Genomic DNA, 21741 nt, shown 5'->3' on the forward strand with positions numbered 1-21741 from the left:
TGATAAAATGCAGCAAGTTGGCACAGTAGGGGGCACAGGTGGTGCATCTTCCAGTCATCTCGGTTAGCCAACCCATGGCACTTGCTGGGTCTGCCCCGTGACCTCCTGCCAGCGAGCCTTCGACACTTCACGTGGCCTCAAAGTGCACCTAGCCTGGCACAGGCGCCGTGGTGACGTCACCATCACTTAGTGGCGAATGGCGGGTTATTGGTGCGTGTGTTACCAGTGACGAAATATCTGAACCGGTCCTGGGCCTCCCCCTAGGTCGACTCAGCCTCAAATGAGTGCCCGGTGCGCTGGGTAAACATCGACACTGGGGAGACAAAGACGGCCGGGCGTTGTGCTGGCCACCCACCCCCTCGTGTGCCGTGTCGGCCTTTGTCTTGGGCTGTGTGTGTGATGTGTGTTTGTTTATCTGTCTTAGTATTGTACGCCTGAGTTTGTGTGTGTATCCCTGTGTGTGTATCTGTGTGTGTGTATCTGTCTTTGTATCTGTGTGTGTGTGTCCCTGTGTGTTTATCTGTGTGTGTGTATCTGTGTGTGTTTATCTGTGTGTGTTTATCTGTGTGTGTTTATCTGTGTGTGTGTATCCCTGTGTGTGTGTATCCCTGTGTGTGTGTATCTGTGTGTGTGTGTATCTGTGTGTGTTTATCTGTGTGTGTGTGTGTTTATCTGTGTGTGTGTGTGTATCTGTGTGTGTGTTTATCTGTGTGTGTGTGTGTATCTGTGTGTCTATCTGTGTGTGTGTATCTGTGTGTGTGTATCTGTGTGTGTTTATCTGTGTGTGTTTATCTGTGTGTGTTTATCTGTGTGTGTGTATCTGTGTGTGTGTATCTGTGTGTGTTTATCTGTGTGTGTGTATCCCTGTGTGTGTGTATCCCTGTGTGTGTATCTGTGTGTGTTTATCTGTGTGTGTGTATCTGTGTGTGTTTATCTGTGTGTGTGTGTATCTGTGTGTGTGTGTATCTGTGTGTGTATGTATCCTGCCAGCGGGCGTTCGACACTTCACGTGGCCTCAAGGTGCACATGGCCTGGCACATGGCCTGGCACAAGCGTCGTGGTGACGTCACCGCCACTTAGTGGCGAATGACGGTTGTTGTATGTATCTGTGTGTTTATCTGTGATTGTGTGTTTATCCACGTGTTTATCTCTGTGTGTATCTCTGTGTGTGTATCTCCGTGTTGATCTCTGCGTGTGTTTATGTGTTTATCTGTGATTGCGTGTTTATCCACGTGTTTATCTCTGTGTGTATCTCTGTGTGTGTATCTCCGTGTTGATCTCTGCGTGTGTTTATGTGTTTATCTGTGATTGCGTGTTTATCCACGTGTTTATCTCTGTGTGCTTATCTGTGTGTTGATCTGTGTGTGTTGATCTGTGTGTTTGTTTATCTCTGCGTGTGTGTTTATCTGAGTGTTTTATCTGTGTGTTTGTGTTTAGATTTACGGTTCGCACGAATCGATGCCTGCGCCGATACACGTGGGCTTGAGCTCGTGACACAGAATCGCCGCGTTCGGCAGTGATTACACGATGTCTCTAAATGACGCCGGCGCTGATGATGATGGTCGTGGTTCAGAGTGGGCAATACAGACGGTGGGCGGTGTGGATGGCCAGGGTCGTAGTGATGGTGATTTCACCATGACAGTTTTAATGAGAGCGATGATGATGATGGTGTCTTCTTGGTTCTTTCGGTAAAGTCACGTAGAATGGAAATAATAAAATAATAAAAATGAAACATAATAAAATAATCATTCAGACTCTGTCTTCTCGACAGACCTGGTCTTCACCTGAGGACGGCTGCTTGCGTTGAGGCCGAAACGTCGTGAGAATTTTTTTATTATGTTTTATTTTTATTATTTTATTATTTCCATTCTACGTGACTTTACCGAAAGAACCAAGAAGATGAATCCCTGCAGTCACGAAAGCTTTAAATCGAAAAATGATGATGGTGATTGTGGTTCAGAGTGGGCCATCCAACCTGTAGGTCATGTGGTTTGTCACGGTCCTAGTGATGGTGATTTCACCATGACAGTTGTAATGAGAGCGATGATGATGATGATGGTGGTTGTGGTTCAGAGCGGGCAATCCAACCGGTAGGCCATGTGGTTCGTGATGGTCGTAGTGATGGTGATTTCACCATGACAGTTGTAATGAGGGCGATGATGATGATGATGGTGGTTGTGGTTCAGAGTGGGCCATCCAACCTGTAGGTCATGTGGTTTGTCATGGTCCTAGTGATGGTGATTTCACCATGACAGTTGTAATGAGAGTGATGATGATGATGATGATGGTGGTTGTGGTTCAGAGTGGGCAATCCAACCGGTAGACGGTGTGGTTTGTCATGGTTCTAGTGATGGTGATTTCACCATGACAGTTGTAATGAGAGCGATGATGATGGTTGTGGTTCAGAGTGGGTAATCCAACCGGTAGGCCATGTGGTTTGTCACGGTCCTAGTGATGGTGATTTCACCATGACAGTTGTAATGAGAGCGATGATGATGATGATGATGGTTGTGGTTCAGAATGGGCAATCCAACCGATATGCAACGTGGTTTGTCACGGTCCTAGTGATGGTGATTTCACCATGACAGTTGTAATGAGAGCGATGATGATGATGGTGGTTGTGGTTCAGAGCGGGCAATCCAACCGGTAGGCCATGTGGTTCGTGATGGTCGTAGTGATGGCGATTTCACCATGACAGTTGTAATGAGGGCGATGATGATGATGGTGGTTGTGGTTCAGAGTGGGCTATCCAACCGGTAGGTCATGTGGTTTGTCACGGTCCTAGTGATGGTGATTTCACCACGACAGTTTTAATGAGAGCGATGACGATGATGGTGGTTGTGGTTCCAAGAGGGTGATCCAGGCGGTGGGCGATGTGGATGGCCAGGGTCGTGGTGATGGCAATTTCACCATGACAGTTGTCGTGAGGGCGATGTTGAAGATGATGATCATGATGATTCTATTCTGGGCACGATTCATCCATCACGCAGGTGATTAGCCATTTTGTTGAGCCGCTATCATCACGTGGCTGCCAGGTCGCTTCTGAAAAGTAAGTGAATACCTCAGTGGGGGCTTTGCCTGATAGGATGGGGGATGGTTTAGGGGCCGCGCCTCGGGTGATTTCTTTCATCCACGTGGAATGGCGGTAGAGTCAACCTTCGGTGTGAGTGGACTAGTAGCCACGGGAGGTAATGACAAGGGAGTCAGCCTGCAGGGCGAGTGGACTAGTGTCCACGGGAGGTAATGACAGGGGAGTCAGCCTGCAGTGTGAGTGGACTAGTGGCCACGGGAGGTAATGACAGGGGAGTCAGCCTGCTGTGTGAATGCACTAGTGGCCATGGGAGGTAATAACAGGGGAGTCAGCCTGCAGTGCGAGTGGACTAGTGGCCACGGGAGGTAATGACAGGGGAGTCAGCCTGCAGTGTGAGTGGACTAGTGGCCACGGGAGGTAATAACAGGGGAGTCAGCCTGCAGTGCGAGTGGACTAGTGGCCACGGGAGGTAATGACAGGGGAGTCAGCCTGCAGTGTGAGTGGACTAGTGGCCATGGGAGGTAATAACAGGGGAGTCAGCCTGCAGTGTGAGTGGACTAGTGGCCACGGGAGGTAATGACAGGGGAGTCAGCCTGCTGTGTGAATGCACTAGTGGCCATGGGAGGTAATAACAGGGGAGTCAGCCTGCAGTGCGAGTGGACTAGTGGCCACGGGAGGTAATGACAGGGGAGTCAGCCTGCAGTGTGAGTGGACTAGTGGCCACGGGAGGTAATGACAGGGGAGTCAGCTTGCAGTGTGAGTGGACTGGTGGCCACGGGAGGTAATGACAGGGGAGTCAGCCTGCAGTGCGAGTGGACTAGTGGCCACGGGAGGTAATGACAGGGGAGTCAGCCTGCAGTGTGAGTGGACTAGTGGCCACGGGAGGTAATGACAGGGGAGTCAGCCTGCAGTGTGAGTGGACTAGTGGCCACGGGAGGTAATGACAGGGGAGTCAGCCTGCAGTGCGAGTGGACTAGTGGCCACGGGAGGTAATGGCAGGGGAGTCAGCCTGCAGTGTGAGTGGACTAGTTGCAACGGGACGTAATGACAGGGGAGTCAGCCTTCAGTGCGAGTGGACTAGTGGCCACGGGAGGTAATGACAGGGGAGTCAGCCTGCAGTGTGAGTGGACTAGCGGCCACGGGAGGTAATGACAGGAGAGTCAGCCTGCAGTGGGAGTGGACGAGTGGCCACGGAAGGTAATGACAGGGGAGTCAGCCTGCAGTGCGAGTGGACTAGTGGCCACGGGAGGTAATGACCAGGGAGTCAGCCTGCAGTGTGAGTGGACTAGTGGCCACGGGAGGTAATGACAGGGGAGTCAGCCTGCAGTGCAAGTGGACTAGTGGCCACGGGAGGTAATGACAGGGGAGTCAGCCTGCAGTGTGAGTGGACGAGTGGCCACGGAAGGTAATGACAGGGGAGTCAGCCTGCAGTGCGAGTGGACTAGTGGCCACGGGAGGTAATGACAGGGGAGTCAGCCTGCAGTGTGAGTGGACTAGTGGCCACGGGAGGTAATGACAGGGGAGTCAGCCTGCAGTGCGAGTGGACTAGTGGCCACGGGAGGTAATGACAGGGGAGTCAGCCTGCAGTGTGAGTGGACTAGTTGCAACGGGAGGTAATGACAGGGGAGTCAGCCTGCAGTGCGAGTGGACTAGTGGCCACGGGAGGTAATGACAGGGGAGTCAGCCTGCAGTGTGAGTGGACTAGCGGCCACGGGAGGTAATGACAGGGGAGTCAGCCTGCAGTGGGAGTGGACGAGTGGCCACGGAATGTAATGACAGGGGAGTCAGCCTGCAGTGCGAGTGGACTAGTGGCCACGGGAGGTAATGACCGGGGAGTCAGCCTGCAGTGTGAGTGGACTAGTGGCCACGGGAGGTAATGACAGAGGAGTCAGCCTGCAGTGCAAGTGGACTAGTGGCCACGGGAGGTAATGACAGGGGAGTCAGCCTGCAGTGTGAGTGGATGAGTGGCCACGGAAGGTGATGACAGGGGAGTCAGCCTGCAGTGCGAGTGGACTAGTGGCCACGGGAGGTAATGACAGGGGAGTCAGCCTGCAGTGTGAGTGGACTAGTGGCCACGGGAGGTAATGACAGGGGAGTCAGCCTGCAGTGCGAGTGGACTAGTGGCCACGGGAGGTAATGACAGGGGAGTCAGCATGCAGTGCGAGTAGACTGGTGGCCACGGGAGGTAATGACATGGGAGTCAGCATGCAGTGTGAGTGGACTAGTGGCCACGGGAAGTAATGACAGGGGAGTCAGCCTGCAGTGCGAGTGGACTAGTGGCCATGGGAGGTAATGATAGGGGAGTCAGCCTGCAGTGTGAGTGGACTAGTGGCCACGGGAGGTAATGACAGGGGAGTCAGCCTGCAGTGCGATCGCACTAGTGGCCACGGGAGGTAATGACAGGGGGAGTCAGCTTGCAGTGTGAACGCACTAGTGGCCACGGGAGGTAATGACAGTGCGAGTGGACTGGTGGATTGTGGAGTCTGCTGGTGGAACAAGCGTCCAGAGTCAGCGAAAAGGTTCAGGAATGGGCGGCGTGACCTCGGACCGTATATATATGGGAGTTGCGCGGGAGTGGGGTCTCCGCCTGTTCGAGTGTGAGCACGTGGCCCCTTAAATAAAGAAACCATCTCGGGACAAGCGCGTCAAAGTCATCTTTGCACACGTATCCCGAGGGGGTGGGATGGGGGTGGGGGGCGACCGCGGAGGGGGGGGGGGGGCGGCGTTGTAACAGGATATAAATCATTTTTAAACCGTAACAAAGCTCGAACCTTGCTCGATCCGTCGTCGCCATGGTGGCTATGAGATGTTAACTCCCTCGCCTGGTGTACAGGAGGTCGTGGGTTTCATCCCGACCCTTGACACCTGTTGTATATTTGGAGTTTTCATGTCTCTCTGTCATCATCATCACGGTGACTTGGAGATGTTAACTCCCTCGCCTGGTATACAGGAGGTCGTGGGTTAGATCCCGACCCTGACGCCTGCTGCTGCTGTACATTTGGAGTTTTCGTGTCTCTCTCTCATCATCATCAACACGGTGGCTAGAAGATATTAACTCCCTCACCTGGTATGCAGGAAGTCGTGGGTTAGATCCTGACCCTGACTCCTGCTGCTGTATATTTGGAGTTTTCGTGTCTCTCTCATCATCATCATCACGGTGGCTTGGAGATGTTAACTCCCTCGCCTGGTGTGCAGGCGGTCATGGGTCAATTGAAAAAAATAGTTTTAGTTTTAAAATGGCCCATCTCTTGGTATTGCCGGCTAGCTGCGGTGGCTGCCTTCCCTGGCTCATCTGTGGTTCCTCCTCCTCGCGACTCCGACTCGCGCTCTCCCCTTCTCCGTTTCTCTACGAGAGTCGAGGACCGCAAATCCCGTGCGGTGGTGGTGGTCCATTGCGGAGTTGGCATCGTCATCACATCGTAGCGTCACCAAAGCGTGCGGTGGTGGCGGTGCGTTGCGGAGTTGGCATCGTCATCACTTTGTAGCTTTACGCGTCACCAAAGCTTGGCCTACAATTGTGACCCAACGCACGCTTTTTTTGCCTTTTCGTTTTCTTCCCCTCCCACCACCCCCTCCCTCCCCTCCCCCCCCTCCCCCCCCTCCCCCCCAGGTGACGACTGAACTCTTCACGTGAACAACAACAAAACCCACCCGGCTGGACACTCCTGCAACCACTCCGGATGAGAGACACAAAGTGAGACCGGATATTTACCCAAGATCAGGAGGCCAGACCGTCACCAGAAGACGGCCTGAGACATTGTCCAGGCCACTGAACTGTTTCAGCCGCTCATCGGGTCCAGCCACCGCCCCCACCCCCTCCCCCCCACCCAGAAGGGAGACTACTGCCGTGACAAGACGTCAAGCAGCCGGCTCGCTAAGCTAAGCGCCGTCACGGTCATTCGCTCGCCCGTCCTTGCTCGGTCATTCTCTTCCTCCCCGCACGAAAAGCTACGCACGCGCGCTCGTTTATTTCGCTTGATCGGCAACGCATTCCCAGCAGCTGATTCCCACATCTCCCCGCCTCCTCTGAACGGCGCACTTCGATAATCCACCTCGAAAAAAATCCATCGATCCCGACCGGCGGACCGTCCTTCATCACCCGACGCGTTGATATTATTTGCTTGGGTGGATATATCCGAACGGCGCGCGTGTGCGTGCACGCGGGCTTCAACCGAACGTCGATTTCGGAGCATCTGAAACTTCACCGCGGGCGTCCCCGAAATCCATCGGCAAATCAAAAAGACCCCGCGCTTAAACAGGCACCGCATTCGACGCCGAATTGGAAGATCGACATTCCCACCCGAAATATATCACAGAGATTATCGTGAGCAACATCAGAAACAATATCATCGGAGGGAGCGACGCCCTCCATAGTTACATAAGTCTCCCACTGTGCTAAGCGTAAGCGCGACAAGTCAGTGACTACCCCCCCCCCCCTGCGACTGGCACAATCGACGCATGCCCCTGAGGCCTTAGGCCTAATAAAGTCGTCAACGGCCTGCAGCTCCTCGGCACTAAGATATCCCGATTGTCCGGCTGCCACCACCACCGCCACCGTCGCCGCCGCCGCCACCATCTGTCACTAACAAAAACCCGCGGCGTGGCTTCTTCATGCCACGGGACCTCAGCAGGCCGCTCAGAAGTATCTAAATAGCCTCCAGGCGACACCGACGTCGTGAACTCTGGCGAACCGAGCGGTCTTTTAGCCCCTCTCACCAGACTCGCAGGGCCTCAACTCGCCCAGGGCCATAACAGCCTCTCGAACTCCAGCACCTGGGCTTTGACGACCCCCGTTTTCTAAGCACGCACCTCCCCCCCCCCCACCAATCCCTCAAATAACCTTTGGGGGGCCCCAAAGCCGCATTCGGCCATTGGGCCTTGCACAACAACCTCAGGCCTTTACCTATGCCTCCGAGCCCAATCGGCCTCTTGTAACTCATCCCCGCGCTTGCAGGGTGTCTATATCACCCCCCGCCCCCTACCCCTCATGCTGTAGTTGTTAAGACTTTAGGGGGGCCCCGTCCTATAGCAGCATCTCGTTCCCTCGTCCACGAAACATCCTTCAGGCCACCGGATCCCCCCTGCCCCCCCCCCCGCCTTTGGAGGCCTCCTGGCACCGCTGAGGCTCTGTCCAGGCTTCGGCCTGTTCATCCCCGCAGCGGGCGTGGGTGCGGAGGATCGGTTGAGCGGGGAGGAAGCAAGAGGAGGGGAGTAAGGAGAAGAAGAGGAGAGAGAAGAGGAGGAGGAAAGAGGAGGAGGAGGAGGGGGGCGAGGAGGAGGAAGGGTCGCTGCTACGCGGCCTGGCCCCCTCGGCCCAGCGATGCCGGAGCAGAGCAACGACTACCGCGTGGTGGTGTTCGGCGCGGGTGGCGTGGGCAAGAGCTCGCTGGTGCTGCGCTTCGTCAGGGGCACCTTCCGCGAGGCCTACGTGCCCACCATCGAGGACACCTACCGCCAGGTGGGGCCCGCCTCCATCACGCGAGGGTCGTGCCGGTGCCGGTGCGTCCGCTGAAGGGGGGTGGGGGGATGTTCGATGTTTGGGGGTGGGGGCCTCATTTCTATTCTTATGTTCTTTCGGTAAAGTCACGTGGGTAAAAAATTCAAATTAATTCAATTAAAATTAAAATAAAATAAAAATCACGACATTTCGGAGGCAACACAAGCTTCCGTCTTCAGGTGGAACCGTCACAGCACGATTGCTGTATCAAGTGATACAGCACGATTGCTGTATCAAGTGATACAGCTATCGTGCTGTGACGGTTCCACCTGAAGACGGAAGCTTGTGTTGCCTCCGAAATGTCGTGATTTTTTTTATTTTAATAATAAAAAAAATTTACCCACGTGACTTTACCGAAAGAACCTAAGAATATGAATCCTTGCAGTCACGAAAGCTTCAAATCTGGCCTCATTTCTATCCGTGCACCAAGGGCCCCAGTTCCCGACCGCACGCGACGAGCTGTTTTCCTCTGTAGCGCGATGGGCACACGAAGATAAAAACGAAGGCCACCCCCACCCCGTGTGGCCCTTGGAGATGGATGCGTGTCATCGGATTATCTCATCTTCGCGGAGTTTGTGCGGCGCCTTAACCAAGGCGATTTGCAAAGAACCACCAACGGGCACATATGAATGTAATGGTGGAGATGGGGCGGTGGGGGGGGCGAATGAAATGGATGAGAGGAAAGCAGCGGGGTAGAATCCGCGACGATGTGTGAATTCTGTGAAAGTGAAATTGACGAAGCAAACGATGATGAATGGATTGAATGAATGGGGGAATGAGTGACATACATTTGCAAAGGAGAGCCAACCTTGTGTCCCACTAACCCTCCTATTGGTGGGAATCCTTCCTCTGACACCCCTACACATCTAATGAGAATATGAAGATGGAACAGTAACGGTGGTGGTTATGAGGGTGAGATTAAGGGGGGGAGGGGTCGTGGGGTGAGCTTGGGGCAACAAGAAGTGAGTTTTGAGTGAGGAGCAGAAACTTAGTGAGCGAAGGGCAAAGGTCGCAACCGGGTACCCGATACCCGTACCCTACCCGATACCCGGCTACCCGTACCCGGCCGGGTACGGGTAGCCGGGTATCCGTTTGCGACCCTGGTGCGGCTGGGTACGGGTACGGGTAGACCGTGAGTCACTGGTGAGTAACCGTGTGTCACTCATTTCCCAACGTCTTGTCTCTTCTCACAATTCAAGTTCCTAGAATCAACCCACCTGCGCCTGCAACATGGCTTCATCCCAGAGGTCGCAATCAGGTACCCGATACCGTACCCTACCCGTACCCGGCCGGGTACGGGTAGGGTATGGGTAGGGTACGGGTACGGCCGGGTACGGGCACGGGTACCCGTTTGCGACCCTGGTGCGGCCGGGTACGGGTAAGGAATCAAAACTCGTTTGCGACCTCTGGTGAAGGGTGACCGCTTAACGCGAAGAGGGGAAGTTTGTTCCAGTGAAGGGGGGAGGGCGAGAATAGAGAGAGAGAGCGGAAGTGTGGCTTGAGCACGAGGAAGAGAAGGAGGAACAGAGAGAGAGAGAGAGAGACAGCAAAGAGTGAGAACGTAGAAAGGGCCGAGATCATGAAGTGTCCATCTCTCTATATCTCTGTGTTCATCTCTCCTGTGTATCTCCCTCTCTCTCTCTCTCCGCGTATTACGCAGGTGATCAGCTGCGACAAGAGCGTGTGCACGCTGCAGATCACCGACACGACGGGCTCGCACCAGTTCCCCGCCATGCAGCGGCTGGCGATCTCGCGTGGCCATGCCTTCCTGCTCGTCTACTCGGTGACGAGCCGTCAGAGCCTGGAGGAGCTGCGGCCCATCTACGACGTCATCGTGCAGATCAAAGGTGGCGGGCGTGATGGGGGCTCGCGGGTGTGGGTCGGCGGCGGCCGGAGTCGTTATCGTCGTCGTTGTTATCGTCGTCGTCATCGTCATTGTAATTGTCATTGTCGTCATTGTCATTGTCGTCATCATCATTGTCATTGTCGTCATTGTCATTGTCGTCATCATCATTGTCGTCATCGTCATTTTCATTGTCGTCATCGTCATTGTCGTCATCGTCATTGTCGTCATCATCATTATCGTCATCATCATTATCGTCATCATCATTATCGTCATCGTCGTCATTTTCATTGTCGTCATCGTTGTCATCATCATTCTCATTTTCATTGTCGTCATTGTCGTTGTCATTGTCATTGTCGTCATTGTCATTGACGTCATCGTCATTTTCATTGTCGTCATCGTCATTGTCGTCATCATCATTATTATCGTCATCATCATTATCGTCATTGTCGTCATTTTCATTGTCGTCATCGTCGTCATCATCATTGTCATTTTCATTTTCATTGTCGTCATCATCATTGTCATTTTCATTGTCGTCATCGTCATCGTCGTCATCATCATTGTCATTTTTATTGTCGTCATCGTCATCGTCATCATTGTCATTTTCATTGTTGTCATTGTTATCGTCGTCATCATCATTGTCATTTTCATTGTCGTCATCGTCATCGTCGTTATCATCATTGTCATTTTCATTGTCGTCATCGTCATCGTCGTCATCGTCATTGTCGTTTTCATTGTCGTCATTGTTATCGTCGTCATCATCATTGTCATTTTCATTGTCGTCATCGTCATCGTCGTCATCATCATTGTAATTTTCATTGTCGTCATTGTCATCGTCGTCATCATCATTGTCATTTTCATTGTCGTCATCGTCGTCATCATCATTGTCATTTTCATCGTCGTCATTGTCGTCATTTTCATCATCGTCATCATCATTGTTGTCGTCGAGAAGCAGCGCCTGAAATCCCTACCGCTCGCCTCCTCCTCCTGCTGCTGCTGCTACGCTTGCACACACTCCCACGTCCTACGTCCAACTCCCACGTCCCACGTCCAACTCCCACGTCCCACGTCCAATTCCCACGTCCCACATCTCACGTCCCACGTCCCACGCCCCGCGGCCTCTCCCCCCCCTCCGCCCCGCCCGGCGTCGTCCCTTAGGCGACATCTCCGCCGTGCCCATGATGCTCGTGGCCAACAAGTGCGACGAGACGGCGCGCGAGGTGCCCGCCGGCGAGGGGGAGGCGCAGGCCAAGGCGTGGCGCTGCGCCTTCACCGAGACGTCGGCCAAGATGGACTACAACGTCACCGAGGCCTTCCAGGAGCTGCTCAACCTGGAGAAGAGGCGGCACATGAGCCTGCAGGTACAGCGGCGGCGGCGGCGTTCTCATAGACGCCGACAAACTGACCGCGAACCTCCCGCCCCCCCCCCCATTCCTGAGATGTCCCCCCCACAACCGCCCTCCCCCCAACCGCCACCCCCCCCCAACCGCCCTTCCCCCCCAACAGCCCTTCCCCCCCAACCGCCCTTCCCCCCGCAACCGCCCTTCCCCCCCCAACCGCCCTTCCCCCCCCAACCGCCCTTCCCCCCCAACCGCCCTTCCCCCCCAACCGCCCTTACCCCCCAACCGCCCTTCCCCACCAACCGCCCTTCCCCCCAAACCGCCCTTACCCCCCCAACCGCCCTTACCCCCCAACCGCCCTTCCCCCCCAACCGCCCTTCCCCCCCAACCGCCCTTCCCCCTCCAACCGCCCTTCCCCCCCAACCGCCCTTACCCCCCAACCGCCCTTCCCCCCCCAACCGCCCTTCCCCCCCAACCGCCCTTACCCCCCAACCGCCCTTCCCCCCCAACCGCCCTTCCCCCCCAACCGCCCTTCCCCCCCCAACCGCCCTTCCCCCCCAACCGCCCTTACCCCCCAACCGCCCTTCCCCCCCAACCGCCCTTACCCCCCCAACCGCCCTTACCCCCCAACCGCCCTTCCCCCCCTAACCGCCCTTCCCCCCCCAACCGCCCTTACCCCCCAACCGCCCTTACCCCCCAACCGCCCTTCCCCCCCCCAACCGCCCTTACCCCCCCAACCGCCCTTCCCCCCCCCAACCGCCCTTCCCCCCCCCAACCGCCCTTCCCCCCCAAACCGCCCTTCCCCCCCCAACCGCCCTTCCCCCCCAACCGCCCTTCCCCCCCTAACCGCCCTTACCCCCCCAACCGCCCTTACCTTCCAACCGCCCTTACCCCCCAACCGCCCTTCCCCCCCCAACCGCCCTTACCCCCCAACCGCCCTTACCCTCCCAACCGCCCTTCCCCCCCCAACCGCCCTTACCCCCCAACCGCCCTTCCCCCCAACCGCCCTTCCCCCCCAACCGCCCTTCCCCCCCCAACCGCCCTTACCCCCCAACCGCCCTTACCCCCCCAACCGCCCTTCCCCACCAACCGCCCTTCCCCCCCAACCGCCCTTCCCCACCAACCGCCCTTCCCCCCCAACTGCCCTTACCCCCCCAACCGCCCTTACCCCCCAACCGCCCTTACCCCCCAACCGCCCTTCCCCACCAACCGCCCTTCCCCCCCAACCGCCCTTACCCCCCCAACCGCCCTTCCCCCCCAACCGCCCTTCCCCCCCAACCGCCCTTCCCCCCCAACCGCCCTTCCCCCCCCAACCGCCCTTCCCCCCCAACCGCCCTTACACCCCAACCGCCCTTCCCCCCCAACCGCCCTTACCCCCCAACCGCCCTTCCCCCCCAACCGCCCTTCCCCCCCAACCGCCCTTCCCCCCCCAACCGCCCTTCCCCCCCAACCGCCCTTACCCCCCAACCGCCCTTCCCCCCCAACCGCCCTTACCCCCCCAACCGCCCTTACCCCCCAACCGCCCTTCCCCCCCTAACCGCCCTTCCCCCCCCAACCGCCCTTACCCCCCAACCGCCCTTCCCCCCCCAACCGCCCTTACCCCCCAACCGCCCTTCCCCCCCCAACCGCCCTTACCCCCCCAACCGCCCTTCCCCCCCCCAACCGCCCTTCCCCCCCAACCGCCCTTCCCCCCCAAACCGCCCTTCCCCCCCCAACCGCCCTTCCCCCCCAACCGCCCTTCCCCCCCTAACCGCCCTTACCCCCCCAACCGCCCTTACCTTCCAACCGCCCTTCCCCCCCAACCGCCCTTCCCCCCCTAACCGCCCTTACCCCCCCAACCGCCCTTCCCCCCCAACCGCCCTTCCCCCCCCAACCGCCCTTACCCCTTAACCGCCCTTACCCCCCCAACCGCCCTTCCCCCCCCAACCGCCCTTCCCCCCCCAACCGCCCTTACCCCCCCAACCGCCCTTGCCCCCCAACCGCCCTTACCCCCCAACCGCCCTTCCTCCCCAACCGCCCTTACCCCCCCAACCGCCCTTACCCCCCAACCGCCCTTCCCCCCCCAACCGCCCTTCCCCCCCCAACCGCCCTTACCCCCCAACCGCCCTTCCCCCCCCAACCGCCCTTACCCCCCAACCGCCCTTCCCCCCCCAACCGCCCTTACCCCCCCAACCGCCCTTCCCCCCCCAACCGCCCTTCCCCCCCAACCGCCCTTCCCCCCCAAACCGCCCTTCCCCCCCCAACCGCCCTTCCCCCCCAACCGCCCTTCCCCCCCCAACCGCCCTTACCCTCCCAACCGCCCTTACCTTCCAACCGCCCTTACCCCCCAACCGCCCTTCCCCCCCCAACCGCCCTTACCCCCCAACCGCCCTTACCCCCCCAACCGCCCTTCCCCCCCCAACCGCCCTTACCCCCCAACCGCCCTTCCCCCCCAACCGCCCTTCCCCCCCAACCGCCCTTCCCCCCCCAACCGCCCTTACCCCCCAACCGCCCTTACCCCCCCAACCGCCCTTCCCCCCCCAACCGCCCTTACCCCCCAACCGCCCTTCCCCCCCAACCGCCCTTCCCCCCCAACCGCCCCCCCCCAACCGCCCCCCCCAACCGCCCCCCCCAACCGCCCCCCCCCCCAACCGCCCCCCCCCCAACCGCCCCCCCCCCAACCGCCCTTCCCCCCCAACCGCCCTTCCCCCCCAACCGCCCTTCCCCCCCAACCGCCTTTCCCCCCCAACCGCCCCCTCCCCAACCGCCCTTCCCCCCCCAACCGCCCCCCCCTCAACCGCCCTTCCCCCAACCGCCCCCCCCCCAAACCGCCCCCCCCCCAACCGCCCCCCCCCCAAACCGCCCCCCCCCAAACCGCCCCCCCCACCCCAACCGCCCTTCCCTCCCAACCGCCCTTCCCCCCCAACCGCCCCCCCCAACCGCCCCCCCCAACCGCCCCCTCCCCAACCGCCCCCCCCCCAACCGCCCTTCCCCCCCAACCGCCCCCCCCCAACCGCCCCCCCCAACCGCCCCCTTCCCAACCGCCCCCCCCCCAACCGCCCTTCCCCCCCAACCGCCCTTCCCCCCCCAAACCGCCCCCCCCCCCAACCGCCCCCCCCCCCAAACCGCCCCCCCCCCAACCGCCCCCCCACCCCAACCACCCCCCCCCCAAACCGCCCCCCCACCCCAACCGCCCACCCCCCCCCAACCGTTCGACCGCCAAATCTCGGAGAGTCGCGGCTCCGTTCAGTTTGTTTCGAAGGCGTCGTTACCCGTGAACCGTACCGACACGACCAGCCGGTGGCCACCACTGTGCCGCGCGTCCCTCCGGCACGTGCGGCCTTGTGCGAGCCTCGGTACCGAGGCGGAGTTGATCTTATTTCAGGTTTTCTTGCGGTTCCGTTCCAACGACGGGAGGACGTGCACGCACGTACGTCATCGGGACTAGGAAGGGCCGACGGTGGCGGATGTTTGTGCCGGGACCTGGGCCTTTCCTAGATCGACTGGGCCGTCAAATGAGCACACGGTCACGTGGGTAAACACATCGGCGTTGTGGGGAGACAAAGGCGGCCGGGCACCGGTGCTGCCCGCGATCGGCACTTGCCCCAACAGGCCTAGCAGCGTGTACGGCTATATGGGGGATCTTTATCTTTGTGTGTGTGTGTGCAATGGGGAGCGGTGGCGCAGAGGTTAGCGCTACGCTGCGCTACGAACCCGGCGACCCGAGTTCGATTCCCGCTCACGGCCAACAACCGGTGACGGTTATCTGAGCCGGTCCTCGGCCTCGCCTCTAGGTCGACTCAGCCTCAAATGAGTACCTGGTGCGGTGTGTAGTAAACATCGCTGCTTGGGGAGACAAAGGCGCCCGGGCGTGGTGCTGGCCACCCGCCACCCTCGTGTGCCGTGCCGGCCTTCATAGGTGCTGTTCGCTATCAGAATCAAAATTTGTATTAAAACTGGAAGAATTTAATGAGCTATGAAGCTGTCCAGTAGGGCCATGGGGTTACACCAACAAACAATACAAAAACACGACAGGAGTGCAAAGTAAGGTAAGGAAATCACTTATACATATACAAATAAAACATTCACATCACTAGACCCAGCCAATTCTTTATGACCCTTGGGCTACTCCCATCTCAAACCTTTTTAAAACAGTCTGCCTCAGCAGCAGGCCACGCTTTCCCACCTGATGACGGGCGCTTGTGTTGCGCCCGAAACGTCGTGATTTATTTGGTTTTCTACCCCACATGACTTTACCGAAAGAGCCAAAGAGTATGGATCCCTGCAGTCACGATAGCTTCGAATCAAGATAGGACTCATATTCTTGGTTCTTTCGGTAAAGTCACGTAGAAGGGAAACAATAAAATAATAAAAATATAAAACAATAAAATTCTCACAACGTTTCGGCTGCAACACAAGCAATCATCATCACACCTGATGATGGTTTTCACACCTGATGATGATTGCTTGTGTTGCAGTCGAAACGTCGTGAGAATTTTATTGTTTTATATTTTTATTATTTTCTTGTTTCCCTTCCACGTGACTTTACCGAAAGAACCAAGAATATGAATCCCTGCAGTCACGAAAGCTTCAAATCAGAAGCGACCTGGGCACAAATGGCAGCGCACGCAACGTCGACCCATCGTCACGTGGACATTGACAGCGGCAAAATAATCTAAAAGCAGCACTTGCCCCCGACAGTCTGTCAAGGCTATACAGGGGGAGGGGGACCTTTGTCTTTGTGTGTGTGCGCGTGCAGGTGGATGGGAAAAAAGGTGGAAAGCAATCTTCCCGGAAGCACTTCAAGGGCAAGTGCGTGGTCATGTGACGGAGGTCATGCGGTGGAGGTCACGCGGTGGAGGTCATGAGGTGGAGGTCACGCGGTGGAGGTCATGAGGTGGAGGTCATGCGGTGGAGGTCATGTGGTGGAGGTCATGCGGTGGAGGTCATGCGGTGGAGGTCACGTGGTGGAGGTCACGTGGTGGAGGTCACGAGGTGGAGGTCATGCGGTGGAGGTCATGCGGTGGAGGTCATGTGGTGGAGGTCACGAGGTGGAGGGCATGCGGTGGAGGTCATGTGGTGGAGGTCATGCGGTGGAGGTCATGCGGTGGAGGAGAGGGCTGGGTGGGCGGGGTTAGAGGCAAGGGAGGAGGGGGGGGGAGTTTGTCGTAGGAAGCGGCCAATCAGAAATGATGGGGGGGACGAGGGGGAGGGGTTATAACATCACGTGGGGTTGGACAGTCCCCACGATGCCAGTAAGCGATTGAAGCCATTTAACAACACCTACGGGGACTCCCCTACTTACGAACACACTCAACTTACGAACTTTGGTCCGTATGTCCAGTTGCAGCTGTTCGATCGATAGCGGTGGCGGCATCTACATCTGCGAGAAACCGGTGGCATCTACGTCTGCAGGAGATTAATCTTAATTTTGGAGCTTTCGTGACTGCAGGAATTACTCTTCGGTTCTTTCGGTAAAGTCACGTATAAAGATAAAATAATAAACGTCGTACACAGGAGATTACGCAACGGTTGAAGCCATTCCCCCGTGTTTTAGCGTACACGCCGTACGGCGCGTTCGTAATCGACAGGAGCAAAGTTGGGACTTGCGAGCAAATCGACTTACGAACAGACGCCTCTGGAACCAAACTCGTTCGTAAGTAGAGCAGCCCCCTGTAATTGTAATTTTCGCCGCGGGAAAAGGTCAGCGAGGTGCAGCCCTGCGATTTGCCCGGCACGCTCCGTCCACGCTGCTGGCTCTGCTAGAGGGAGCTCTGGTGGCTACCCCCCCCCCCCCCCCCGCTCCCAGCCGTACGTCCTTTGGAGAGGTGGCAGTACCCACACTTTACGCCAACGCACAAGGGCAAACCCCACTTACGCTGCGTGGCGCGGCGGTTTTGGAAACTCGGCTCGGCACGGGAAATTGCCAGCGTACCTCCAGATTATCACGGTTGGCTACGGTCGGTGGTGCGATAGAGGTTCAACATGCACACGTACATAGACTCACACAGCGACCCATCGTAGACTCACACAGAGACCCATAGACTCACACAGAGACCCATAGACTCACACAGAGACCCATCGTAGACTCACACAGAGAACCATAGACTCACACAGAGAACCATAGACTCACACAGAGACCCATCATAGACTCACACAGAGACCCATCATAGACTCACACAGAGACCCATCGTAGACTCACACAGAGACCCATAGACTAATACAGAGACCCATAGACTCACACAGAGACCCATAGACTCACACAGAGACCCATAGACTCACACAGAGACCCATAGACTCACATAGAGACCCATAGACTCACACAGAGACCCATAGACTCACACAGCGATCTATAGACTCACGCAGAGACCCATAGACTCACACAGAGACCCATCATAGACTCATACAGAGACCCATAGACTCACACAGAGACCCATAGACTCACACAGCGACCTATAGACTCACACAGAGACCCATCATAGACTCACACAGAGACCCATCGTAGACTCACACAGAGACCCATAGATTCACAACGAGACCCATAGACTCACACAGAGACCCATAGACTCACACAAAGACCCATAGACTCACACAGAGACCCATAGACTCACACAGAGACCCATAGACTCACACAGAGACCCATAGACTCACACAGTGACCCATAGACTCGCACAGAGACCATAGACTCACCCAGAGACCCATAGACTCACACAGAGACCCATAGACTCACACGGAGACCCATAGACTCACACGGAGACCCATAGACTCACACAGAGACCCATAGACTCACACAGAGACCCATAGACTCACATAGAGACCCATAGACTCACACAGAGACCCATAGACTCACACAGAGACCCATAGACTCACACAGAGACCCATAGACTCACACAGAGACCCATAGACTCACACAGAGACCCACCATACACAGTACGTAGGGCCAACCGCGCTAATCGGAGGTGCGGGGGGGTGGGATGGTGAATAACAACAAACTAAATGCAAAAAGGCAGGTCTAAACAAACGAGTTTGTCAATGTACTCGACGATTTAAAAGTTGCATAGCTGCACCTTCACCGCCTCCTGTTACCGTGCGGCCGGGCGGCAGAGGCGCCCTAAGGCTGCGTTGGGCCCAGAGGTCGCAAACGGGTTTTGATTCCTTACCCATACCCGGCCGCACCAGGGTCGCAAACGGGTACCCGAACCCGTACCCGGCCGGGTACGGGTACCCGTACGCTACCCGTACCCGTACCCTACCCGAAATGAGTGACAAACGGTTACTCACCGGTGACTCATGGCCTACCCGTACCCGTACCCGGCCGCACCAGGGTCGCAAACGGGTACCCGTACCCGTACCCGGCCGGGTACGGGTAGCCGGGTATCGGGTAGGGTACGGGTATCGGGTACCCGGTTGTGACCTCTGGTTGGGCCCCACACTGTGGGAAGGTTGTTCCGAGTTGGGGGGGGGGGCGGGGGGGGGGGCGCCGTGGTAGCGAGATGTTAACTACCTCGCCTGGCGTGCAGGAGGTCGTGGGTTTCGGATCCGGACCCTGTTTGCGGTGTCTCCGTGGTCGCGTGGATTTTTATCCGGGCCCTCGGGTTTGTCCCTCCGCATTTGCAATCGTCGTGCGTTCATCTGTTCACGTGACTTTAACGTGCCCTGTCACAACCCACACGGTTTACCCCGTGTTCTTGTAAAGGGAAATGGAGTTTTCGGGTCCATACGGCGTACGGCCGTTTCAATACGGCGGTAAAAAATGTTCGTGTCCGTTTGTTTTGTGTTTCTCCCTCGTGGCGATGGGATTTTGTAGGATGAACGATGAGATTTACAAGGGGCACGGCGTGACCAACAAGGTCTGAATTGGTCTGTAATCAGGTAGGGCACTGATAAGGGGTTGACAGGTACGCAATGAACCACTTTGCTGAGCTATCATTGGTGGCCAGGTCTGGCAAAGAGCTACGTAGGAGCTCAGTGGGGCCTTACCCAGGCAAATAAAAATAAAATAGTTTTAGTTTCGTTTAGACCCTTGTGCAATATGCAACGAAAGCACAAACGCATCACCGCGCCGGTGCCACTCATAGCGGTGACCCCTCACCACGAGGATGATTCACCGCGACGATTCACCACGGCTCCCAACAGCGGCTCCCCACAGCGGTGACCTATCACCACGACGACGACTCACCCCGACGATTCACCGCGACGATTCACCGCGACGATTCACCACGGCGATTCACCACGGCTCCCCACAGTGGTGACCCCTCACCGCGACGAAGACTCACCGTGACAATTCACCGCGACGATTCACCACGGCGATTCACCACGGCTCCCCACAGTGGTGACCCCTCACCGCGACGAAGACTCACTGCGACAATTCACCACGGCGACTCACCGCGGCTCCCCACAGCGATGACCCCCTCACCGCAGCGACCCCTCAACCGCAGCGACTACCGCCACCCCACCAACCGCCTCTCTCTCTCTCTCACCCCCCACTCCATCTCTCACCGCCACCGGGGAGGATACGACGGTTGACGCGGCCGGGTGAGCAGGCGGTGCAACTGCCACCACGGGCGTGGGGGCAGTGGAGGCGAGGGGGGCCGGGGTGTGAGCAACGGAACAAGTTCAAGTTCATTTATTAGGTATAGCCCTGTGAGCCATTCGGCTCTTGAATCGGGTGCAAACGCCACCCGCCGCCACCGCCACCGCCGTAAGCATGCGGGGTTTGGCAATCCACGCGACCGGCGCGTCACGCGTGGTTTTATACGTAACCGTACTTCACCTCGCCGGGTTCATTACCGCGGCCGGCGAAGGTGTGGGGGGGGGGGTGGTGGGGGCAGTGAGGTGGAGCGGCATTGCAGTTTGGTGCAACGATTCGTTTTGTTCCTTTCCCTACCACTGCCCCCGCTACCGCTGCCCACCAACGTAAAACAACAATAACAACGACCGCAACCTGGGCCTACACCGACCGGAACCAGAATCTTTATTTGGGACTGCCGAAAGAGGAATCCGATGATCGTGCGAAGCACCAAACACAACAAGGCACAAGAAACGGGTCCAAGGCCCCCCGCCCTTCCTCCCGGTTCGTTGGGGCTCATTGGGGGTGTGGTCGGTGGTAAGGGGACGAAGCAAATTTATTTTAAATGTTTCTGTGCGACGCTCCTCGCCTCTCCGTTTGAGGCACCGCGGTGGCGAGATGTGAACTACCTCGCCTGGTATACAGGAGTTCGTGGGTTCGATTAATTACCGACCCTTGACCCCTGCTGTATATTTGGAGTTTGCGGTGTCTCTCTCTCTCTCCTCGTGGTCGCGTGGATTTTTCTCCGGGTCCTCCGGTTTTTCCACATTTAGAATCGACATCCACGCGTTTCGAGTTTTATGGCTGCTATTAATATCCACGCGGCGATGAGCCCACTTCGTTGAGCTATCATTTGTGGCCAGGTCGCTTTTGAAAAAAAGAACTGTCGGCCTTACCTGGTAAAATAAAAAGTACCTAAAATAAAATCAGGAAAATAGTTATCAACTCCTCACAAAGTGACAGAAGGGATGTCGACCAAGCGGTTATCGGGGGACGCAGCGACTTAAGAGGTTATGCGAGACAAAACCGGAGATGGTGGAGGAGACCTGCAGGCCGGATAGAGACGAGATGGAGAGACCGCGCTCGTTTGGAACTGTTTGTCAAGTTCATTTTCTCTGTTTTGTTTGCGAGGGTTTGAGATGATATTTGAATGCGCCCCGTAGTTGCGTTTTCTTTTTGTTCAAGAATCGGAGGCACCCTGAGCCCCTCCGGGACCTCAATCCCCTTTTTCTCCCCTTGGCCTTGCTAATTGGCGAGCGCCACCACCGATGACGAGCCGGTTTACGCGACGCTAAAGGCCGCCGCTGTGTGAACCTACGTACGCGCGTTTAACTTCTTACGCACCGCGCGTAGCCGACCGTGGCTGATCGCAGGTGAAGATGTAGGGCGTCGGATTGAGTTTTCCTCCCGAAGATGCGGGAAAGGGAGCGGGGGGCGGGGGGCGAATGGAACGGTCGGCAAAAGCGAAGTCGGCGCGCGGAT

At 57.2% G+C, this 21741-nt stretch overlaps 2 protein-coding genes across 5 annotated transcripts in view; one reads left to right on the top strand and one right to left on the bottom strand.

Annotated features, from left to right (window-relative positions):
* LOC144952978 (GTP-binding protein Di-Ras2-like) overlaps positions 1-16802 on the top strand; it is a 31064-nt gene extending 14262 nt beyond the window's left edge. For both annotated transcript variants that reach the window (XM_078883464.1, XM_078883471.1), the window contains exons 2-5: positions 6642-8489; positions 10189-10375; positions 11530-11732; positions 16450-16802. In XM_078883464.1, the coding sequence (XP_078739590.1) occupies positions 8352-8489; positions 10189-10375; positions 11530-11732; positions 16450-16518 (597 nt within the window). In that variant the 5' untranslated portion in view covers positions 6642-8351 and the 3' untranslated portion in view covers positions 16519-16802. The remainder of the gene's footprint in view (positions 1-6641; positions 8490-10188; positions 10376-11529; positions 11733-16449) is intronic.
* Positions 1-21741, bottom strand: part of WLS (Wnt ligand secretion mediator) — a 109611-nt gene that overhangs the window by 80014 nt on the left and 7856 nt on the right. The gene's annotated exons all lie outside the window — the stretch shown is intronic.

Source organism: Lampetra fluviatilis, chromosome 3, assembly GCF_964198595.1.
Source record: "Lampetra fluviatilis chromosome 3, kcLamFluv1.1, whole genome shotgun sequence".
In the NCBI taxonomy this organism is placed as follows: domain Eukaryota; kingdom Metazoa; phylum Chordata; class Hyperoartia; order Petromyzontiformes; family Petromyzontidae; genus Lampetra; species Lampetra fluviatilis.